The sequence below is a fragment of the Ctenopharyngodon idella genome, chromosome 2 (genome assembly GCF_019924925.1).
Source record: "Ctenopharyngodon idella isolate HZGC_01 chromosome 2, HZGC01, whole genome shotgun sequence".
Taxonomy (NCBI): domain Eukaryota; kingdom Metazoa; phylum Chordata; class Actinopteri; order Cypriniformes; family Xenocyprididae; genus Ctenopharyngodon; species Ctenopharyngodon idella.
This window is the reverse complement of record NC_067221.1, coordinates 13,469,697-13,486,015: the sequence shown is the minus strand read 5'-3', so window position 1 is coordinate 13,486,015 and position 16,319 is coordinate 13,469,697. Positions and strand designations below refer to the sequence as shown.

Below are 16,319 nucleotides of genomic sequence, written 5' to 3'. Positions count from 1 at the left end.
TTGTGTTTTTGATGTGACATGTCAAGTTAAAAATAGTTTTGTTTTAGAAATGCGTCTTGACACCTGAGTTCTGTTTCATTCCGTTAGGCTTCCTCAGGCTGTTTCTGAAAGCAAGACCCAAGGGGTCGAGATTGGGCTGGTTAGCATGGCCCTTGCTGTTGGTTGTCATAGACCATCTGGTTCTTTAAAACTTCTTTCACTATTAATAGCCATTAAAAATGAGCCTTTTATTCTGTATGATAGATATTTTACCAGGGCGCTAAAAGTATGAAATGGACTTTTTCCTATGGGTTTTTTCGTATCTTCTGCCTTTCTATGTCACAGCTTACCCTGTGTCAATTGCACTGTGAACCAATGTGAAACCCATATGGTGGAAATGACCCAAAATCAGATAATATAGGGCTTCCCTTAAGAGATTGATCACCCAAAAAATAAAACTTTTGTCATCATTTACTGTTTTTTTTTTTTTTTTTCCATATAATGGAAGTCAATAATCACCAAAACTGTTTGGTTACCAACATTCTTCAAAATATTTTCTTTAATATTTCGCTGATGAAAGAAAGTCATACAGGTTTAGATCGACATGAGGATGAGTAAATTGTGACAGATTTTTATTTTTTATTTTTGAGTAAACTATTAATTTAAATGGTCAACTAATGATCCAGACAGCCCACTGACTAGTCATTTATTAAAATACTTAGTTTTGCAAATCATCGTTATGCAGTGGTATTGCTGAATCATCTCTCTTTTTTCATAATATAAAACATTAAATGCAGAAGCTATGCAGAAGCCATAATTTCAAAATTAGGTACAAGTTCATCAGCTATCAGAGCAGAAATCATTGGGTTATACAAGAATTTAGCCATCTGTTTCAGGAAGATAGTCAGTAATTTCCAATTTCTTTCCTCAATTATGGTTTGTTTATGGATCAGGTGCCATTGCTGTCTGAGAGTGACAGATAGATTCAGTACGTCTGTCTCTACACCTGCACGATAATTTAATGGCCAAACTACTGTTTGTATTAGTCCGCAAAACCTGTATGTTGCCATATTAGATATTAATGAAATGTTACTCTACAGCATTTGGGCCATTATGAGCTGTCAGTTAAAAAATAGCACCCATTTATTTCTTCCTGGTGTTAAGACAGATTGTGAAAATTGCTTGCAAGGTGTGGGAAAAGTGGAAATGGAAATAGATGTTTCCCGCTAAACTTCCAAGACGGAGATAACAAATCAAACTGCTCATGCTGTTCAGATGCTGTCAGCTTGTGGACCCATTTGGACGTGAGAAGGCTAATGTCCTACCGAGCACAGGTATTGTTTGGAGGAGCAGCTGTTTTCAGATCGATTGAGCAATGAGAGGCTTCAAGGCTGAAGGTTTGCCTTCACACAGAAGGTGTTTGTTTGTTTGTTTGTTTGCTATTCACCTGGATATACTGGTAAATAAAAGATAAGCCTGCCCCCGTTCTCTCTTCTTATCTAAACTCCCATATGTACGCAGCACAACCCCGGGACCCCCTTGGTCCGTTTCTATTTTTTGAAGCCATATTCTTTTGTTTCAACAAGGCAGAACTTCAACAGAGCAGAACTTCGACTGTGTATTTTTATATTTCATCTTCAAATTCATCCGGTTTGGCATCACCACATGGAGTCGTCAGTGTGAGTGCTAATTTATGTGTGCCCTAAGTAGCGGTGAAAGTCACAGGGACGCATGTCAGAGCTGCTGGCGGTAATGTTATTCCAGTCACACAGGTTTTAACTTTGCGTGGGGACTCCTCTTTAGCGCCGTGGCCGCGTGCTGCTCGCTCGCAGCCCCCCACCAGGTTCAAACAGTCCCTCTCCCTCTCAGAACACCCAAGCATCCCATCTTTCACTCTCAGTGCACATTGACGCACACCTCCCTGTCAGTCCACATCAAAAACAGCAGAGAGTCTGTGTAGAGATGGCCAGGAGCCATTTCAGATGAGAGCTGACGGCTCTTCCTTACTGTTTTAGTGTCTATTTTTCATTCAAGTGATTCACATGTTTGAGTCCAAGATTGCGTCTAAACGGTTGTTGTTTTCAGGGTTCTTGAGTATGAGGTCATCATAAGTTCAGAGTAAGCAATATATTCCTCTATTTGCCTATAAGGCAGCTTTAGGAGATGGAAGTCACAGGAGATCTAACACTCTCCCCAGACTTCCCTCTTACTTATTCAAACTTATAGTCATTAGGGAATACAATATGCATTCGCAGCCTGAAGATATCTGTATTTTATGGTGGGGTTTGTTTTTTCTTTTGATGAATTAGTGTGAAGACCTAACTAGGGTTACATGATTTGGGGGGAAAATCAAATTGTGATTTTTATTTATTTATTTATTTATTTATTTATTATTTATAAATAAATTTTATTTATTTATTTATTTCCAGCCCATAGTTGATTGTTCGAAAATAACTGGTTTGATCATCTTAAACAAGTTAAATCCTCATGGTTTGAGTGCAGTGATTGGATAGTAGAGGTGTGACTCGCAATATTAAAATGTGACGAGATTTCTCTTCGAGGTGAAAAGCTGTTTCCATGGTGGAGTGTGAAAGTGAAATTACTCTTTCACTGTCGTTTTGCTTTTTATAGAAATAAAAACCATTTAATTCATTTGGATAACGGTCGCCGCCGTTCCCTGTTCATAGAGTACACGCAATCCCGAAAGCGAAAGTAAAATGCGAGCACACATTCAAACACGATTTCAATACTACGCATTTTGAAAGCGGCTCCCTGATGAATGCAGATATCTCCCAATATGAAAGCTATCTTAGGCTGGGCTGTAGTTGTGACCATCTCTTAGTTCTGTATCATGCTTGAAGAAAAAGTTGGTCTCTTTTGGTTGGTTTTATTTCTATGATCAACATGTGGAAAAGAGTTCAGTTAGGAGGTCAAAAGTTGTAGAAGCTCATAAATCATGTGCAGTTCTAAGGTCTGAAGAGACTCATGTGAAATCAGAAGAGAAGCCAGCCAGTTGAGTTTGTGACAAAATCTTATACAGTGCTTGAGTATTGTTGTCTTTTACTGCATATGATAATTCGTACTCAGAAAGTAGATATTACATACATAACATCTTGTTATTACGAGAAATATATATTGTTTAAATGACATATCTCGTGATTACGACGTAATTGAGTGGAAAAAATAATATGTATGTGGCAGCAAAGCACCACCATAAAAACACACATCGCATATAGTTATTTAATTAAATCACAGCCTTTGTGGTTTGATAATCGCACTAAGCCACGTCACTGTTTTATTTTCAATTAACCACGCAGCCCTAGACCTACAGTAACTGTGTATGTTCTCTGGTTTCAGAACCGCTTCCATTTGCAGATGATGACACGTACGCCGCCTTCAGCATTGTCGGAGCTGCTGTTAGCGGTGTTGCTGAAGGGAGGCTGGCAGGGCGGAGCGGCCATTCTTTGTCCGGGAGGTGGGAACACAGGAATGCTGGAAGAGCTTGAACAGCGCGGCCACCTAGGCTTGGATGGAGCCCACTGGCACCTGTGGGAGACCCTCAACCTGTCCAGACTTGAGGAAAATGCAAGTGAAGACAAGGTGATGGAGCTCCTCTCACAGCTCCTCAGCAGGACTCCTTCTGCTCCGGCGTCTTCCGTGGTGCTTTTCGGCTCTGACCCTGAATGCACAGCCACAGTGCTGCGCAGTGCCCACCAGCTGAGCGTTGCATTGCCCCCCATGCACTGGATCATGGGATATCCGCTTAGTCTTGATTCTCTACACTCCATTGGCTCCCCCCTGGGTCTTCTGGCTTATGGGGAGGTGAATCGCAAGCCCCTGAACTTCTACATTAGGGATACCCTGCAGCTCATTGGCAGGGCTGTGTATGCGGCGACCATGGTGAGACCGGACCTGGCACTCATCCAGAACATGGTCAACTGCTTTGACAAGCCCAATAAACATGAGCTACCCTCTTCTGGACAGTACCTTGCCAGGTAAACGTGTAACATTTTCCAGCTAAATAGCTTACTAAGTAGCAAATACTATTACTGTGTTTAAAGGGTTAGTTCACCCAAAAATGAAAATTCTGTCATTAACTACTCACCCTCATGTCGTTCCACACCCGTAAGTAGAGTTGTCAAAAGTACTGTCACAGACATATCCGATGAGCGCGTCAACACAATGGCCAGTCAGAGGTGTTTATAAATCCACTCAACAGCACTCAAAGCATCACATTTTTAAAATTTCAGTACCGATAGGTACCGAAGTGGGTACTTTTGACAACTTTACACATAAGGCCTTCGTTCTTCTTCGGAACACAAATTAATATAAGCTCTCTAACTCCATATTTAATTACCACTGTCAAGGCCCAGAAAGGTAGTAAAGACATCATTAAAATAGTCCACGTGACTACAGTGGTTCAACCTTAATTTTAAGAAGCAACGAGAATACATTTTGTGCGCAAATACAAAAAAATAACGACTTTATTCAACAAATTATTCAACAAATCTTCCATGCCATTCTCCTAAACAATAGTGAACAGTGCAGCGCTTCCGTGTTTACGTCTGAACACCGGTTCATTATTGGCTGACGCTGTACACGTGAGCAGCACGATGTGCTGCGTGTGATGCTGACGCAGGAGCCGGCCAATAATGAGTCTGCGTTCTGACGTAGGACACGGAAGTGCTGCACTGCATTCACTACGTCAACTGCATAGGAGACTGACATGGAAGAGAAGAGATTGTTGTGTAAAGTCGTTATTTTTGTTTTGTTTTTGCGCAAAAAAAGTATTCTCGTCGCTTTATAAAATTAAGGTTGAACCACTGAATCACATGGACTATTTTAACAATGTCTTTTCTACCTTTCTGGGCCTTGACAGTGGTAATTAAATTGCTGTCTATGGAGGGGTCAGAGAGCTCTCGGATTTCATCAAAAATATCTTAATTTGTGTTCTGAAGATGAACGAAGGTCTTACGGGTTTGGAACGACATGAGGGTGAGTAATTAATGACAGAATTTAAATTTTTGGATGAACTAACCCTTTAACTACATTTTTCATTTTCAAAAGTATAACAGTAGCAAAACTGGTCATAAACAGAGCAGGTAACAAGCTATTTTTCCAACAAGTAAATATGAATGTAGGACAAAAATGGGGGTTAATGGGGAGTACCTGTGAAAAATGTTGCCTATTAGTTATAAAGTGACATAAACAACTGCAATGTAGCATTAAGCAATACTATATTTCTGTTGTTTGTCACATTATAACTAATAGGCTACATTTTCCACAGGTACCCCCCATTTACCATGTTTCACATTTTTGATTAGTGTGCCATTTCTGACATGTGCAGCTTTATGAACCCATGGCCTTCAAGCCCAGTTGTTCACAATAAAACTGGAGATTGTGTTAGAGGACATTAGCGAAGGAAACAAATATCCATGGTCTTATTTATTAAAATGAATGTGCTTTAAAGAGTCAAGTGTCATAGGTTACACAAATAAGTGCAGCCTATGCAAACTAACAATGAAAGCACTTTTTTTTGTCTCCGCACAAGTACATCCTATTTACCATGTTTCACATTTATGATTAATGTGGAATCTGCATGTGACACATGTGCGGCTTTTGGACCCCTAGCCTTCAAGCTCAATTATCTATAAGGGATCTGGAAATTGTGTTAGAATCAGACATTAGCAACTACGCACGACCTTAGTTACTGAAATTTATGTGACTCAAAGAATCAAATATCATAGGTCACACTATTGGATGCAGCCTATGCAAACTGGAAATTAAAGCTCTGAAGCAATTTAAGAATGCAGTGTGTAGAAGTATAATGAAAGAATAATGTTTTGCTGCCAAATGTCACTGCTAATAGTTTTAAAACAGGGCTCTTTTTCAAAAAACATAATTGTCATGTGATACCCCGTGTAAAGCTTTTTAATTTCACATAATCTTTAAAAAATATTTTTCATATTATGGATTTTTTTTTTTAACAAAGTACATTATTAAAAGGATATTTTCAGTATTTTATTTTTGTTAGTAAAGTCTAGCTAACTGTTCTATCAAAAGTATTGATTTGTTGTAGCTTAACTTCTGTAGATTATGAGTAGGTTGTAGTTCATCCAGCTAGAGTTTTAAAGTACCTTCCCCAACACAAGTGTCTATACTGTCAGTATTTTAAAATCTGATTTTAATTATGATACGCAATCAGGAATTCATTTGTTATCTGATCACGCAGTGCAGTCATTTCAAGCTTTAAATTCACCTTTAGTCATTAGTGTGCATAGACATATTAAGCATGCTTTACATTAAGGGAATTATAAGGTAGTAAATACTCTCCAAGGAAAATGGCTGTATTAGTATTCCAGCCACTAGTATTAAGTTACAGGAATTTTCTGTCTCGACTGCAGTATGGTCTCATATCTCGAAGTTATTTTCCTGATGGAGCCACCGGAGACTTTAAAATGCAATTAACTGACTTGCATTTTCAATACATTTATACCTCCTTAATCAAAACCATATCCCTGTGTGCATTTACATAAACCGTCAAGTTAGCAGTTACAAAATGATGCATTCTCATCAATGTGGAAGCCATTTGTGACAGTTCCGCGTCCTCTTCACTCATTGACCTCTATAAACAGGACACAAACCTTTCTGCATTCAGGTCGCCAGGCTCTTTCTTCATCTTCAATGCCAGAGTCCGGTTCAATGTCAAGAGCTCACAGAGCCTCCTGTCCACCGCCTCTCAGCTTGATGCATTGTTATCATTGTGTTAGTGGACGAGGCTGTGGGAGGCTTGTCTATTAGAACACAGAACACAGAGATTGTAGATCTAGAAGGACCGAAATATTGACAGTTTCTCACTCAAGACAATAATCTGGGAGGAATTGCAGTGTTATATATTAATATTTTATATTGCTTCAGTACTATTTCTCACAAATAAATTGTACAATATCTTAATGTAAAAAAGTAAAAAATAAATCAGTAACACTTTAGTATAGGGAACACATATAAACTATTAACTATGACTTTTCCCTTAATAAACTCCTAATTTACTGCTTATTAATAGTTAGTAAGGTAGTTGTTAAGTTTAGGTTTGGGGTAGGATTAAGAATGTAGAATAAGGTCATGCAGAATAAGGCATTAATATGTGCTTAATAAGTACTAAATAGCCAATATTCTAGTAATATGCATGCTAATAAGCAACTAGTTAAAAGACCCTAAAATAAAGCGTTACCAATAAATCTAAACGGAATCATGTATTCATATTGCTTTTACATATTTACATATTACATATTTACATTTTATATAGCGCCTTTCTGCAAACTCAAGGTCACTTTACAATATTATAACACATAAATGACAGCAGACAGGAAAACAATACGAAAACATAAAAGGCATAACACATAACATCATACAGTCAGAGGTCAGAGAAGCAAGAAACAAAAAGATAAGTTTTAAGGTGGGTTTTGAAATCATGTAATGACGAGAGATCTCGAATGTGCTTGGGAATGGATATCCAGAGTGTGGGGGCAGAGATGTAAAATGCCCGACCACCAAATGATGCTAGTTTGTGACGTGGAATCAACAACAGACCAGTATCAGAAGATCTTAATGTACGCATAGGAGAGTAGGTTTGAATGAGATCAGAAATATACTGGGGGGCAAGACCATGAAGTGCTTTGAATGTGATGAGGAGTATTTTGTATTGAATTCGAAAACGAACAGGTAGCCAATGGGGTCTGTGTAGAATGGGAGTAATGTGAGAAGATTTCTTTGAATAAGTGAGGACCCTAGCTGCAGAGTTTTGAATGTATTGGAGCTTATTAATTGTTGTATTTGGTAAACCATAGAAAAGAGAATTACAATAGTCGAGTCGGGAAGTAATGAAGGCGTGAACCAGTGTCTCAGCATCATTGGTATGTAAGAAGGGACGTAAACGTGCAATATTACGGAGGTGAAAGAAGGCAGACTTAGCGAGTGAAGAGATGTGTGGAAGGAAGGAGAGTGATGAGTCAAAGATTATACCTAGGTTTTTAACGGAGGTAGAAGGTTGAACCAAGACTCCTGCAATGTTAACACTTTCAAGACAGAAACGAGATACAGATTTCGGTGAACCAACAAACCAATCAAAGTATTATGTTAATTGTATTAATTGTGCCTCGATAAAAAACCTATTATTAAGCGTGTTAAACTGGTTTTGTGGTTTGTATTATTATTGAAAAAAATATATAAATATGTTTAATTGAAAATAATACAAAACACAATTTGATGTTTGCGAATCAGGACCTTTAATCTATTTACTTGTGAACAAAGTACCAAAGTAAAAAAAAATTAAGGTGTGTATAACTGGAAAACAAACTGTAGAGTTTTTTTTGGATTGTGATCTAGTCCCTATACTGGAGAACTCTTATCTCTGAAGGCTGGAAGAAGCCTTACCTATCTGCTCACTTCCACAAATTAGATTTTTTTTTATTTTTTTGTTACAAAAAAAAAAAAAAAGGTGGCAAAAGCACCTTCAGATGTAAGATTAAAGTGCCGCTGTTATATGAGTCTTGCTCAGTTAAATAAACTTTTTTAAAAATGAAAAAATTTGAGACAGAGGACCCCTGAGATTTTCCACTGGATTGAAAGCAGTGATGTATAATCTTTAATATTCACCTCACAGTGTCAGAATCCCCCCCACCCCCCCATCCCCATGTAATGAAATGTATTTGCTCTGAGAAATGAGTGTATAGCACAGGAGCACAGAATCTGAAAACAACACAACACACAGGGATTATTGGTTCTCTGAGCTGCGAATGCTTTCTGAAAGTTTTATAATAGTCGCACGGATAGAAATCTCAGTTAGGAAATCAGCTTTTGCAGTGGCTAACACATTATCCCATCTTTTAACTTCTGCTTTCACACCAGATCAAGTGTTCTCCATGGGTCAAACTCAGGGCTATCAGGAGAAATTAATGATGCAGGCAATCAATTTTTTCCCCTTTTATTTTCTCTGTTCTGCTCTGTTTTAATGGAAGTGTGCAGTTATGGTCACACAGAGTGCATATCATTTATGGCCTCATTTAGCCACACATCACAAGCCTCTTTCACTCGGGATTTTTCATCTTCCCTCCGTGACCCAGACATTGCCAAGCAACCTTTGACTACTCTACATCCCCAGCTGATTTACTGATGAAAATCGATCATTGAACTAATTCATGGCATATATTCTGCCATAAAAGCAGTGTGGCTCGGCTGTGTAAGAAATCACAGTTATGTGATCTGTGCAGAACATCACAAATGTATAATATCCAGAGCTGCAGGGAGGGTTATTCACCTATAAACCATGCTCTATTTGTTTATTTTTGTTTACTACTCTCCGATGGATGTTAGCTTACAGCATTAATATGGTGGCAGTTCAGTGGTTAAATACATTGTCTGTAAAAGGTCATATATTGGTTCAAAAGATTTAGTGTGATTCAGGTTTCTCAGGTCATAATCCTGCCCTTATGCCTTTGAAGAAAGCCTTGAACTTCAGAGTGCTTCAAGAGTGATATTTCCTCCTGTTCTTATTCTTTTCCCCTGCATGCTGTGAAACATATTGTTTGAGAATTGAAGATTAAACATTTTGTAATGTTATTTCAAAAGGATAATCATTGTGCCAATCAGGTGCTCTTAAATAAGGAATAATTATTTAAATCTTGACAGACGCACCGTGCGCCTATTTTTTTTTTCCAGAGGGCACTATGTGACAGTTGTGGCACTTCTTTCTATGACAGTTAGACATGATCATCTAGAGGTGTAATTTTCGTTTATTATGCGAGGGGACCGAAGTTCAAATCCTTATATAATACACACACACACACACACACCTACCCATCACAGAAAACTTTCTGCATTTTTACATTTTCAAAAAACAACACTTAGTATTTTATTTAGATTTATAAACTGTTTTCCTCATGGGGGACCAAGATATGTCCCCACAAGGACAAGGATTTTGTATATTGCCATCTTTGGGTTTACCAGGACCACACACACACACACACACACACACACGCTACTCGGTTTCGCTATCTTTGTGGAGACTCTCCATAGGTGTAATGGTTTTTATACTGTACAAACTGTATATTCTAAAATAAGCTAATAATAAATATAATTATTTAAATATTAATCCAACATTTTCTTAAGTTTTCACTGTAATAATTACTGCAATGCCTAATTATATATATATATATATATATATATATATATATATATATATATATATTTTTTTTTATTATTATTAAGCAAAATCATTCTTTATTGATGCTTATACCGTTGCTTCATGGATTCTGTGTTCCATAAATTCTGTTGCGTATATACAGTGATGAATGGACTTAAATCATCAATTTTGTACACAAAAACGGTAAACTGCACCTTATGTCTACTTTTGTAAACTGTTTTTTTCAATCTGAGGCTGTTCTGTGTGGTCATTCAGCAAAGCATGCCGCGACACTGAGATTCCCTGAGCGGTGAACGTGCGCTGAGTTCCTGTGAGCCTCACGCTGCTGTATTCAAGCACGCGATCGACTGAGCAAATGACATTTTCACACAAGGCTGACATTTAAACACTTAGGTGGTCTTGTGTTTTCAAAATGGAGAATTTTGTCAAAGGCGATGAGTTTGGAGCACTGATAATATTTTACCTATACAATGCCTTAACCCTGTAAAGCTGGATATACGAAATAATAATCAGAAACAAATCTATTTGCTTTTTAAATGGAATGATTTATTAGATACTTAGACAAAATCTAAAAAAAAAAAAAAGAAAAAAAAAGTTTGCCAATGTGCTTTTTGTTGAGCATCATGTTTTATTGCTCATATAGGAGAATATGGAGCTCATACTTGAGGAGGAAAAAAAACACCTAAATTTCATTCAGAGACCCAAACTGAGCAAAAATATGCAGTTAGTGCATTTGCTGATATTTATATGGCCAAAAAGTTGAAATTCAGATAAATTGTAATATACATAATTGAGATATTTATAACAATGTAGCAGACTACTTACATAAATAAAATGCATATAAATGTCAGTTGTCACTCTATATTTCCCAATAATATGTCTTAGTAAGATGATATTTGTTCAAGTTTTTATTGTGGGGGGGCAAAACATATGCAGTGCAATGAAGTGATGATTGAGAGATAAATGTTCTTAAAGGGATAGTTCACCCAAAAATGAAAATTATCCCATGATTTACTCACCCTCAAGCCATCCTAGGTGTATATGACTATCTTCTTTCAGACTAACACAGTCGGAGATATATTAATAAATATCCTTGCTCTTCCAAGTATTATAATGGTAGTGAATGGGGGTCTGTTTTGGAGCCAAAAACAAATGCATCCATCCATCATAAATATAATCCATATAGCTCCAGGGGGTCAATAAAGGCCTTCTGAAGCAAAGCGATTGGTTTTTGTAAGAAAAATATCCATATTTAAAACTTTATAATCTAAAATAACTGGCTTCCGCCAGACGACCGTACGCATACTGCTCAAGTTGACTTGCGCCAAATGAGTATCCCCTGATGCATTGTATGACGCAGGATGTAGGAGCAGCCTAAGCTTAGACGCCTCTCGCGATTTAAACAAATATGGCTGGGCAACAAACTGAAGCTCCTCTTCTCTTATGTATTTTCTCATTTCTCTTTAAAATTTCTCGTTTTAGACTTCTAATTTATGACCAGTGTTTTGTTTTGCTCTATCCTATGCTCTATCCTTCCGCGTTTATCATTGCGTCAGACGTCGGGTCAGAGTTCACCCTTTCGCCGCAAAACGATTTGTACGGCCGTCTGCCGGAAGCTAGTTATTTTACTATGTAGTTTTAAATATGGATATTTTTCTTACAAAAACCCATCGCTCTGTTTCAGAAGGCCTTTATTAACCCCCTGGAGCCATATGGATTATTTTTTATGATGGATGGATGCATTTATTTTGGGCTTCAAAACATGCCCCCCGTTCACTACCTTTATAAATCTTTAGAGATCAAGGATATTTTTTTAAATATATCTCTGATTGTGTTTGTCTGAAAGAAGATAGTCATATACACCTAGGATGGCTTGAGGGTGAGTAAATCATGGGATAATTTTCATTTTTGGGTGAACTCTTTAATAAATATTCAAATAAATGTTCTTCAGAAACCTGATAGATCATATTTGATACATTTTAACATGATTTTTCTAAATAAAAAAGATGTATAATAAATAATCAAGTAAACTTAAGTTGCTTCAATCCAGTATTCATCTTGAAATATTACTAACATATAAAAGTTATCCGTAAATCAGATTTAAGCAAAAAGACACGTGAATTATACTAAACTAATTTTTACTTAAAAAAGAAAGAACAAAAAGTAAACAATCAGATGATAGAAGGCATGTAGTAGATTGTGTACAACAGTTTTCTTTCAGCAAAGTTTTGATCATGTTCATAATTTAGAGGCCTTTTTGCCTATGATACAGTAGGCTTTATAGGGTTAGTTTTTTCATATTTGATCTGTAATGCGGTCAGCAAAGCTGGAACTTCTTAAACCAATTAATATCAATCAATGCCATGATATAAACAGGCTTAAAATAGCTAAAAAAAATGCTCTGTTTCTTATGCAGTATCACTTCTGCACAGTATATTTATTCATTTCACTAGTTTTCACTAGTTAGCTTCACTGGCTCTTGTGTTGGATTCAGTTCGCTAGAGATTCAGCAAAAATTGTTTTTGCTCTGTCATCTCATCACTGTCTTTGCTTTTACTGGATGCATATATATTCCCCTCACAATGCTCATGTCCCTGCTGTGCTCAGGTTCTTGTCGAACACTTCGTTCATGGGGTTGACAGGCCCGGTGCGAGTACAGCGCTCGCTCTCCAGGGTCCTTACCTCCCAGCGCTTTCACATATGGAGCCTACAGCGGGACCCTCTGGGCCAGCCAAGTTGGGTGACCGTGGCAAGCTGGCAGTCGGGCCGTCTGGAATTAGAGGAACAGAGCCTGTGGCCAGGCATGACCCAGCACCACCGGGAGGGCGGCCCAGGGATTAGGCTCGGTGGCCGCTGGCAGGCAGGACTCCCAGTGGCGGGGAGCAGATTGCGTGTCGTGACCTTGGTCGAGCACCCATTTGTGTTCACACGGGAGGTGGACGAGGAGGGCCAATGTCCAGCGGGTCAGCTGTGCCTCGACCCTCAAACCAACAGCTCTGATGTCCTCAACCAGCTGTTCAGAGAGCTGGAGCAAACAAACAGCAGTTCACTGCCAACTGACATGCGGAAATGCTGCTATGGATACTGCATTGACCTGCTGGAGAAATTAGCCGAGGACATGCACTTCGAGTTTGACCTCTACATCGTTGGCGATGGGAAGTACGGGGCGTGGAAAGGGGGTAGATGGACTGGTCTGGTGGGCGACCTGCTCAGTGGCGTGGCAGATATGGCTGTCACCAGCTTTAGCATCAACTCAGCTCGAAGCCGAGTGATAGACTTCACTAGCCCCTTCTTCTCTACCAGTTTAGGGATACTGGTGCGCAGCAAGGACACAGCTGCACCCATCGGTGCTTTCATGTGGCCCCTTCACTGGTCCATGTGGGTGGGGATCTTTGTGGCACTGCATATCACAGCTCTTTTCATCACCCTATACGAGTGGAACAGTCCGTTTGGCATGACCCCGCATGGACGCAACCGCATCAGGGTCTTCTCTTACTCGTCTGCCCTGAACCTCTGCTACGCCATTCTGTTCGGCCGGACCGTTGCCAGTAAAACTCCAAAGTGCTGGACGGGCCGCTTCCTCATGAATCTTTGGGCCATATTTTGCCTGCTGGTTCTGTCAAGTTACACAGCCAACCTAGCAGCTGTCATGGTGGGAGAGAAGACCTTTGAAGAAGTGTCAGGGATTCATGATGTCAAGGTAAAACACTGCATTTCATCCTGAATTACTAAAGAGGTAAAATATACAAATATATTTGTTAGTAATATTGTGAAATATAATTACAATTTCAAGTAACTGTTTTCTATTTTAACATATTACAAAATGTAATTTATTCATGTGATGACAAAGCTGAATTTTCAGCAGACATTACTCCGACTTCAGTGTCACATGATCCTTCAGAAATCATTCTAACATGCTAATTTTGTGCACAAGAATCATTTCTTATTATCTGTATTGAAAACAGTTGTTCTGCTTGGTCTTGGACTATGAGGACTCAGGATTTTATTTCAAGACCACAACTGCAGTGATATCGCTAAATTGCCATTGCATTGTCTGATTTTTTTGTTAACATCATTAATTTGATTGGATGTAAAACTTCCTGCTTCAAATGCAATCAATAACTTATTTCTAATCTCATTTATTTTGTTACTGTTGTGCCGGGTCAGAAATCAACAAGGGATTGATTGCAAAAAATACTTGATATTTATATTATAACATATGATATAATTAAGCAATATCACAAGAAAGAGGGCTGGAGCACAATTGCAAACATAATATTGATTTATTTTATTTTATTTTTTACAAATGTTCAATAAACAAAGTTTTATTTTTTAAAACATTAATCTCAACATTATTTATGCATTTGTAATTGTACCAATTCAGATGCAACTTCTGTTCCACCTCTGCAGTGTAAAGATAAATTTTGTTGTTAGTGATTTCAGTTGATTAGCAACAGCTCTATATAGTGTCTAATTACTCTAATTGTAATTATTGATTAAAAATAAGACATTTCAGTAAATGTGGATCTTTCAGATGAATTTGAGGAGTGCTAGTCTGGTCTTGGTCTTGACTCGGTCTCGACTTGCCTTGGTCTCGGTCTTGTCTTGGTCTCAACCCCACAAAGTCTTGGTCTTGTCTTGATACTTTTAAAGGGTTAGTTCACCCAAAAATGAAAATTCTGTCATTAATTACTCACCCTCTTTCATCTTCAGAACACAAATTAAGATATTTTTGATGAAATCCGAGAGCTCTCTGACTCCTCCATAGACAGTAATTTAATTACCACTTTCAAGGCCCAGAAAGATAGAAAATACATTGTTAAAATAGTCCACGTGGCTACAATGGTTCAACGTTGATTTTATGAAGTGATGAAAATACTTTTTGTGCGCAAAAACTAAACTAACAAAAATATTGACTTTATTCAACAAATTCGTAAAAAATTATTCTTGTTGCTTCATAAATTTAAGGTTGAACCACTGTAGTCACGTGGACTATTTTAACGATGTCTTCCCTGACAGCAACATAGTGTCGGCCCAGATCCGGCCCACATCTGGTCCGTGTGTAATCCACATGTATCAGGGGCCACACAATGTTGCTGTCTGGGTTTTCTACCTTTCTGGGCCTTGAAAGTGGTAATTAAATTGCTGTCTATGGAGGAGTCAGAGAGCTCTTGGATTTCATCAAAAATATCCTAAATATCTACAATATGAGGGTGAGTAATTCATGACAGAATTTTCATTTTTGGGTGAACTAAACAAAAAAACATAGTTGCACAATTGTACATGCACGTGCCGAAAAAACTATAGTAGAACCATGGTACGTTTTACGTTTCTCTTTTGTGTAAATGATGGGATTATATTTTCAAAGCTTTTTCACACATAAGTTCACTTTTCATTGCTTTTTTCAAGCTCCATCACCCGTCTCTGGGGTTTCGCTTTGGCACAGTTCGAGAAAGCAGTGCTGAGGACTATGTGAAAAAGAGCTTCCCTGAGATGTATGAGTACATGAGGCGCTTCAACAAGCCCACCACTCCGGATGGAGTCTCTACACTCAAGTAAGTGTTTAAACCCAAGAGAGAGGAGACAAAACATAACTTGGGCATACCAGTGGTGGAAAGTCCAATGAAAAGGTAACAGTAAGACAAAAAGAGAGTGGTAATGAAATAATCAAACTAAATTTATGAGCATCCTTAAATAAAAAACACTAAATGCATAAAGTGCATTTAGAAGGTTTTCAACATAAAAGCTCACACTCACATAGACACATTTATATTCTTTTAACACAATAAAATCAAGTGGTGTTGAGCAGGAGCGCAACATGCAGAAAACAAATAATGCTTTCAAAGGATATGGGCATCTTGAAAAAAGCCTGAAGGGAGTAGAGCTCAGTAATTGCACAGTGCTGCTGGAGACACAGGCAACAAGCAGCCCAAAGCCTGCAGGCTACTACTACAACAATAAACAGGGTCACAATAAAAGGGCAACATGCCAGTTCTTACAACCTCAAAAGCTGTTGACACTGCTGTGGATCTGCTTTGTATGACGCACAGTTAAAATCATTTCTCTTTCATGAGGAATTATGCGCACCATCCAACTCGCTCGGTTTAAACAAACCGAGTCGACAGCAACAAGTGTTGGC

At 38.2% G+C, this 16,319-nt stretch overlaps 1 protein-coding gene and 1 long non-coding RNA gene across 5 annotated transcripts in view; one reads left to right on the top strand and one right to left on the bottom strand.

Moving 5' to 3' along the window:
* Nucleotides 1-16,319, bottom strand: part of LOC127497123 (uncharacterized) — a 137,938-nt gene that overhangs the window by 49,598 nt on the left and 72,021 nt on the right. For all 4 annotated transcript variants that reach the window (XR_007925458.1, XR_007925459.1, XR_007925461.1 and 1 more), the window contains exon 3: nt 6,624-6,773. This is a non-coding gene — a long non-coding RNA (uncharacterized LOC127497123). The remainder of the gene's footprint in view (nt 1-6,623; nt 6,774-16,319) is intronic.
* grin3ba (glutamate receptor, ionotropic, N-methyl-D-aspartate 3Ba) overlaps nt 1-16,319 on the top strand; it is a 52,882-nt gene that overhangs the window by 25,113 nt on the left and 11,450 nt on the right. Inside the window, exons 2-4 of the mRNA XM_051865274.1 lie at nt 3,337-3,974; nt 12,788-13,880; nt 15,590-15,735. Coding sequence (XP_051721234.1) covers nt 3,337-3,974; nt 12,788-13,880; nt 15,590-15,735 — 1,877 coding nt within the window. The remainder of the gene's footprint in view (nt 1-3,336; nt 3,975-12,787; nt 13,881-15,589; nt 15,736-16,319) is intronic.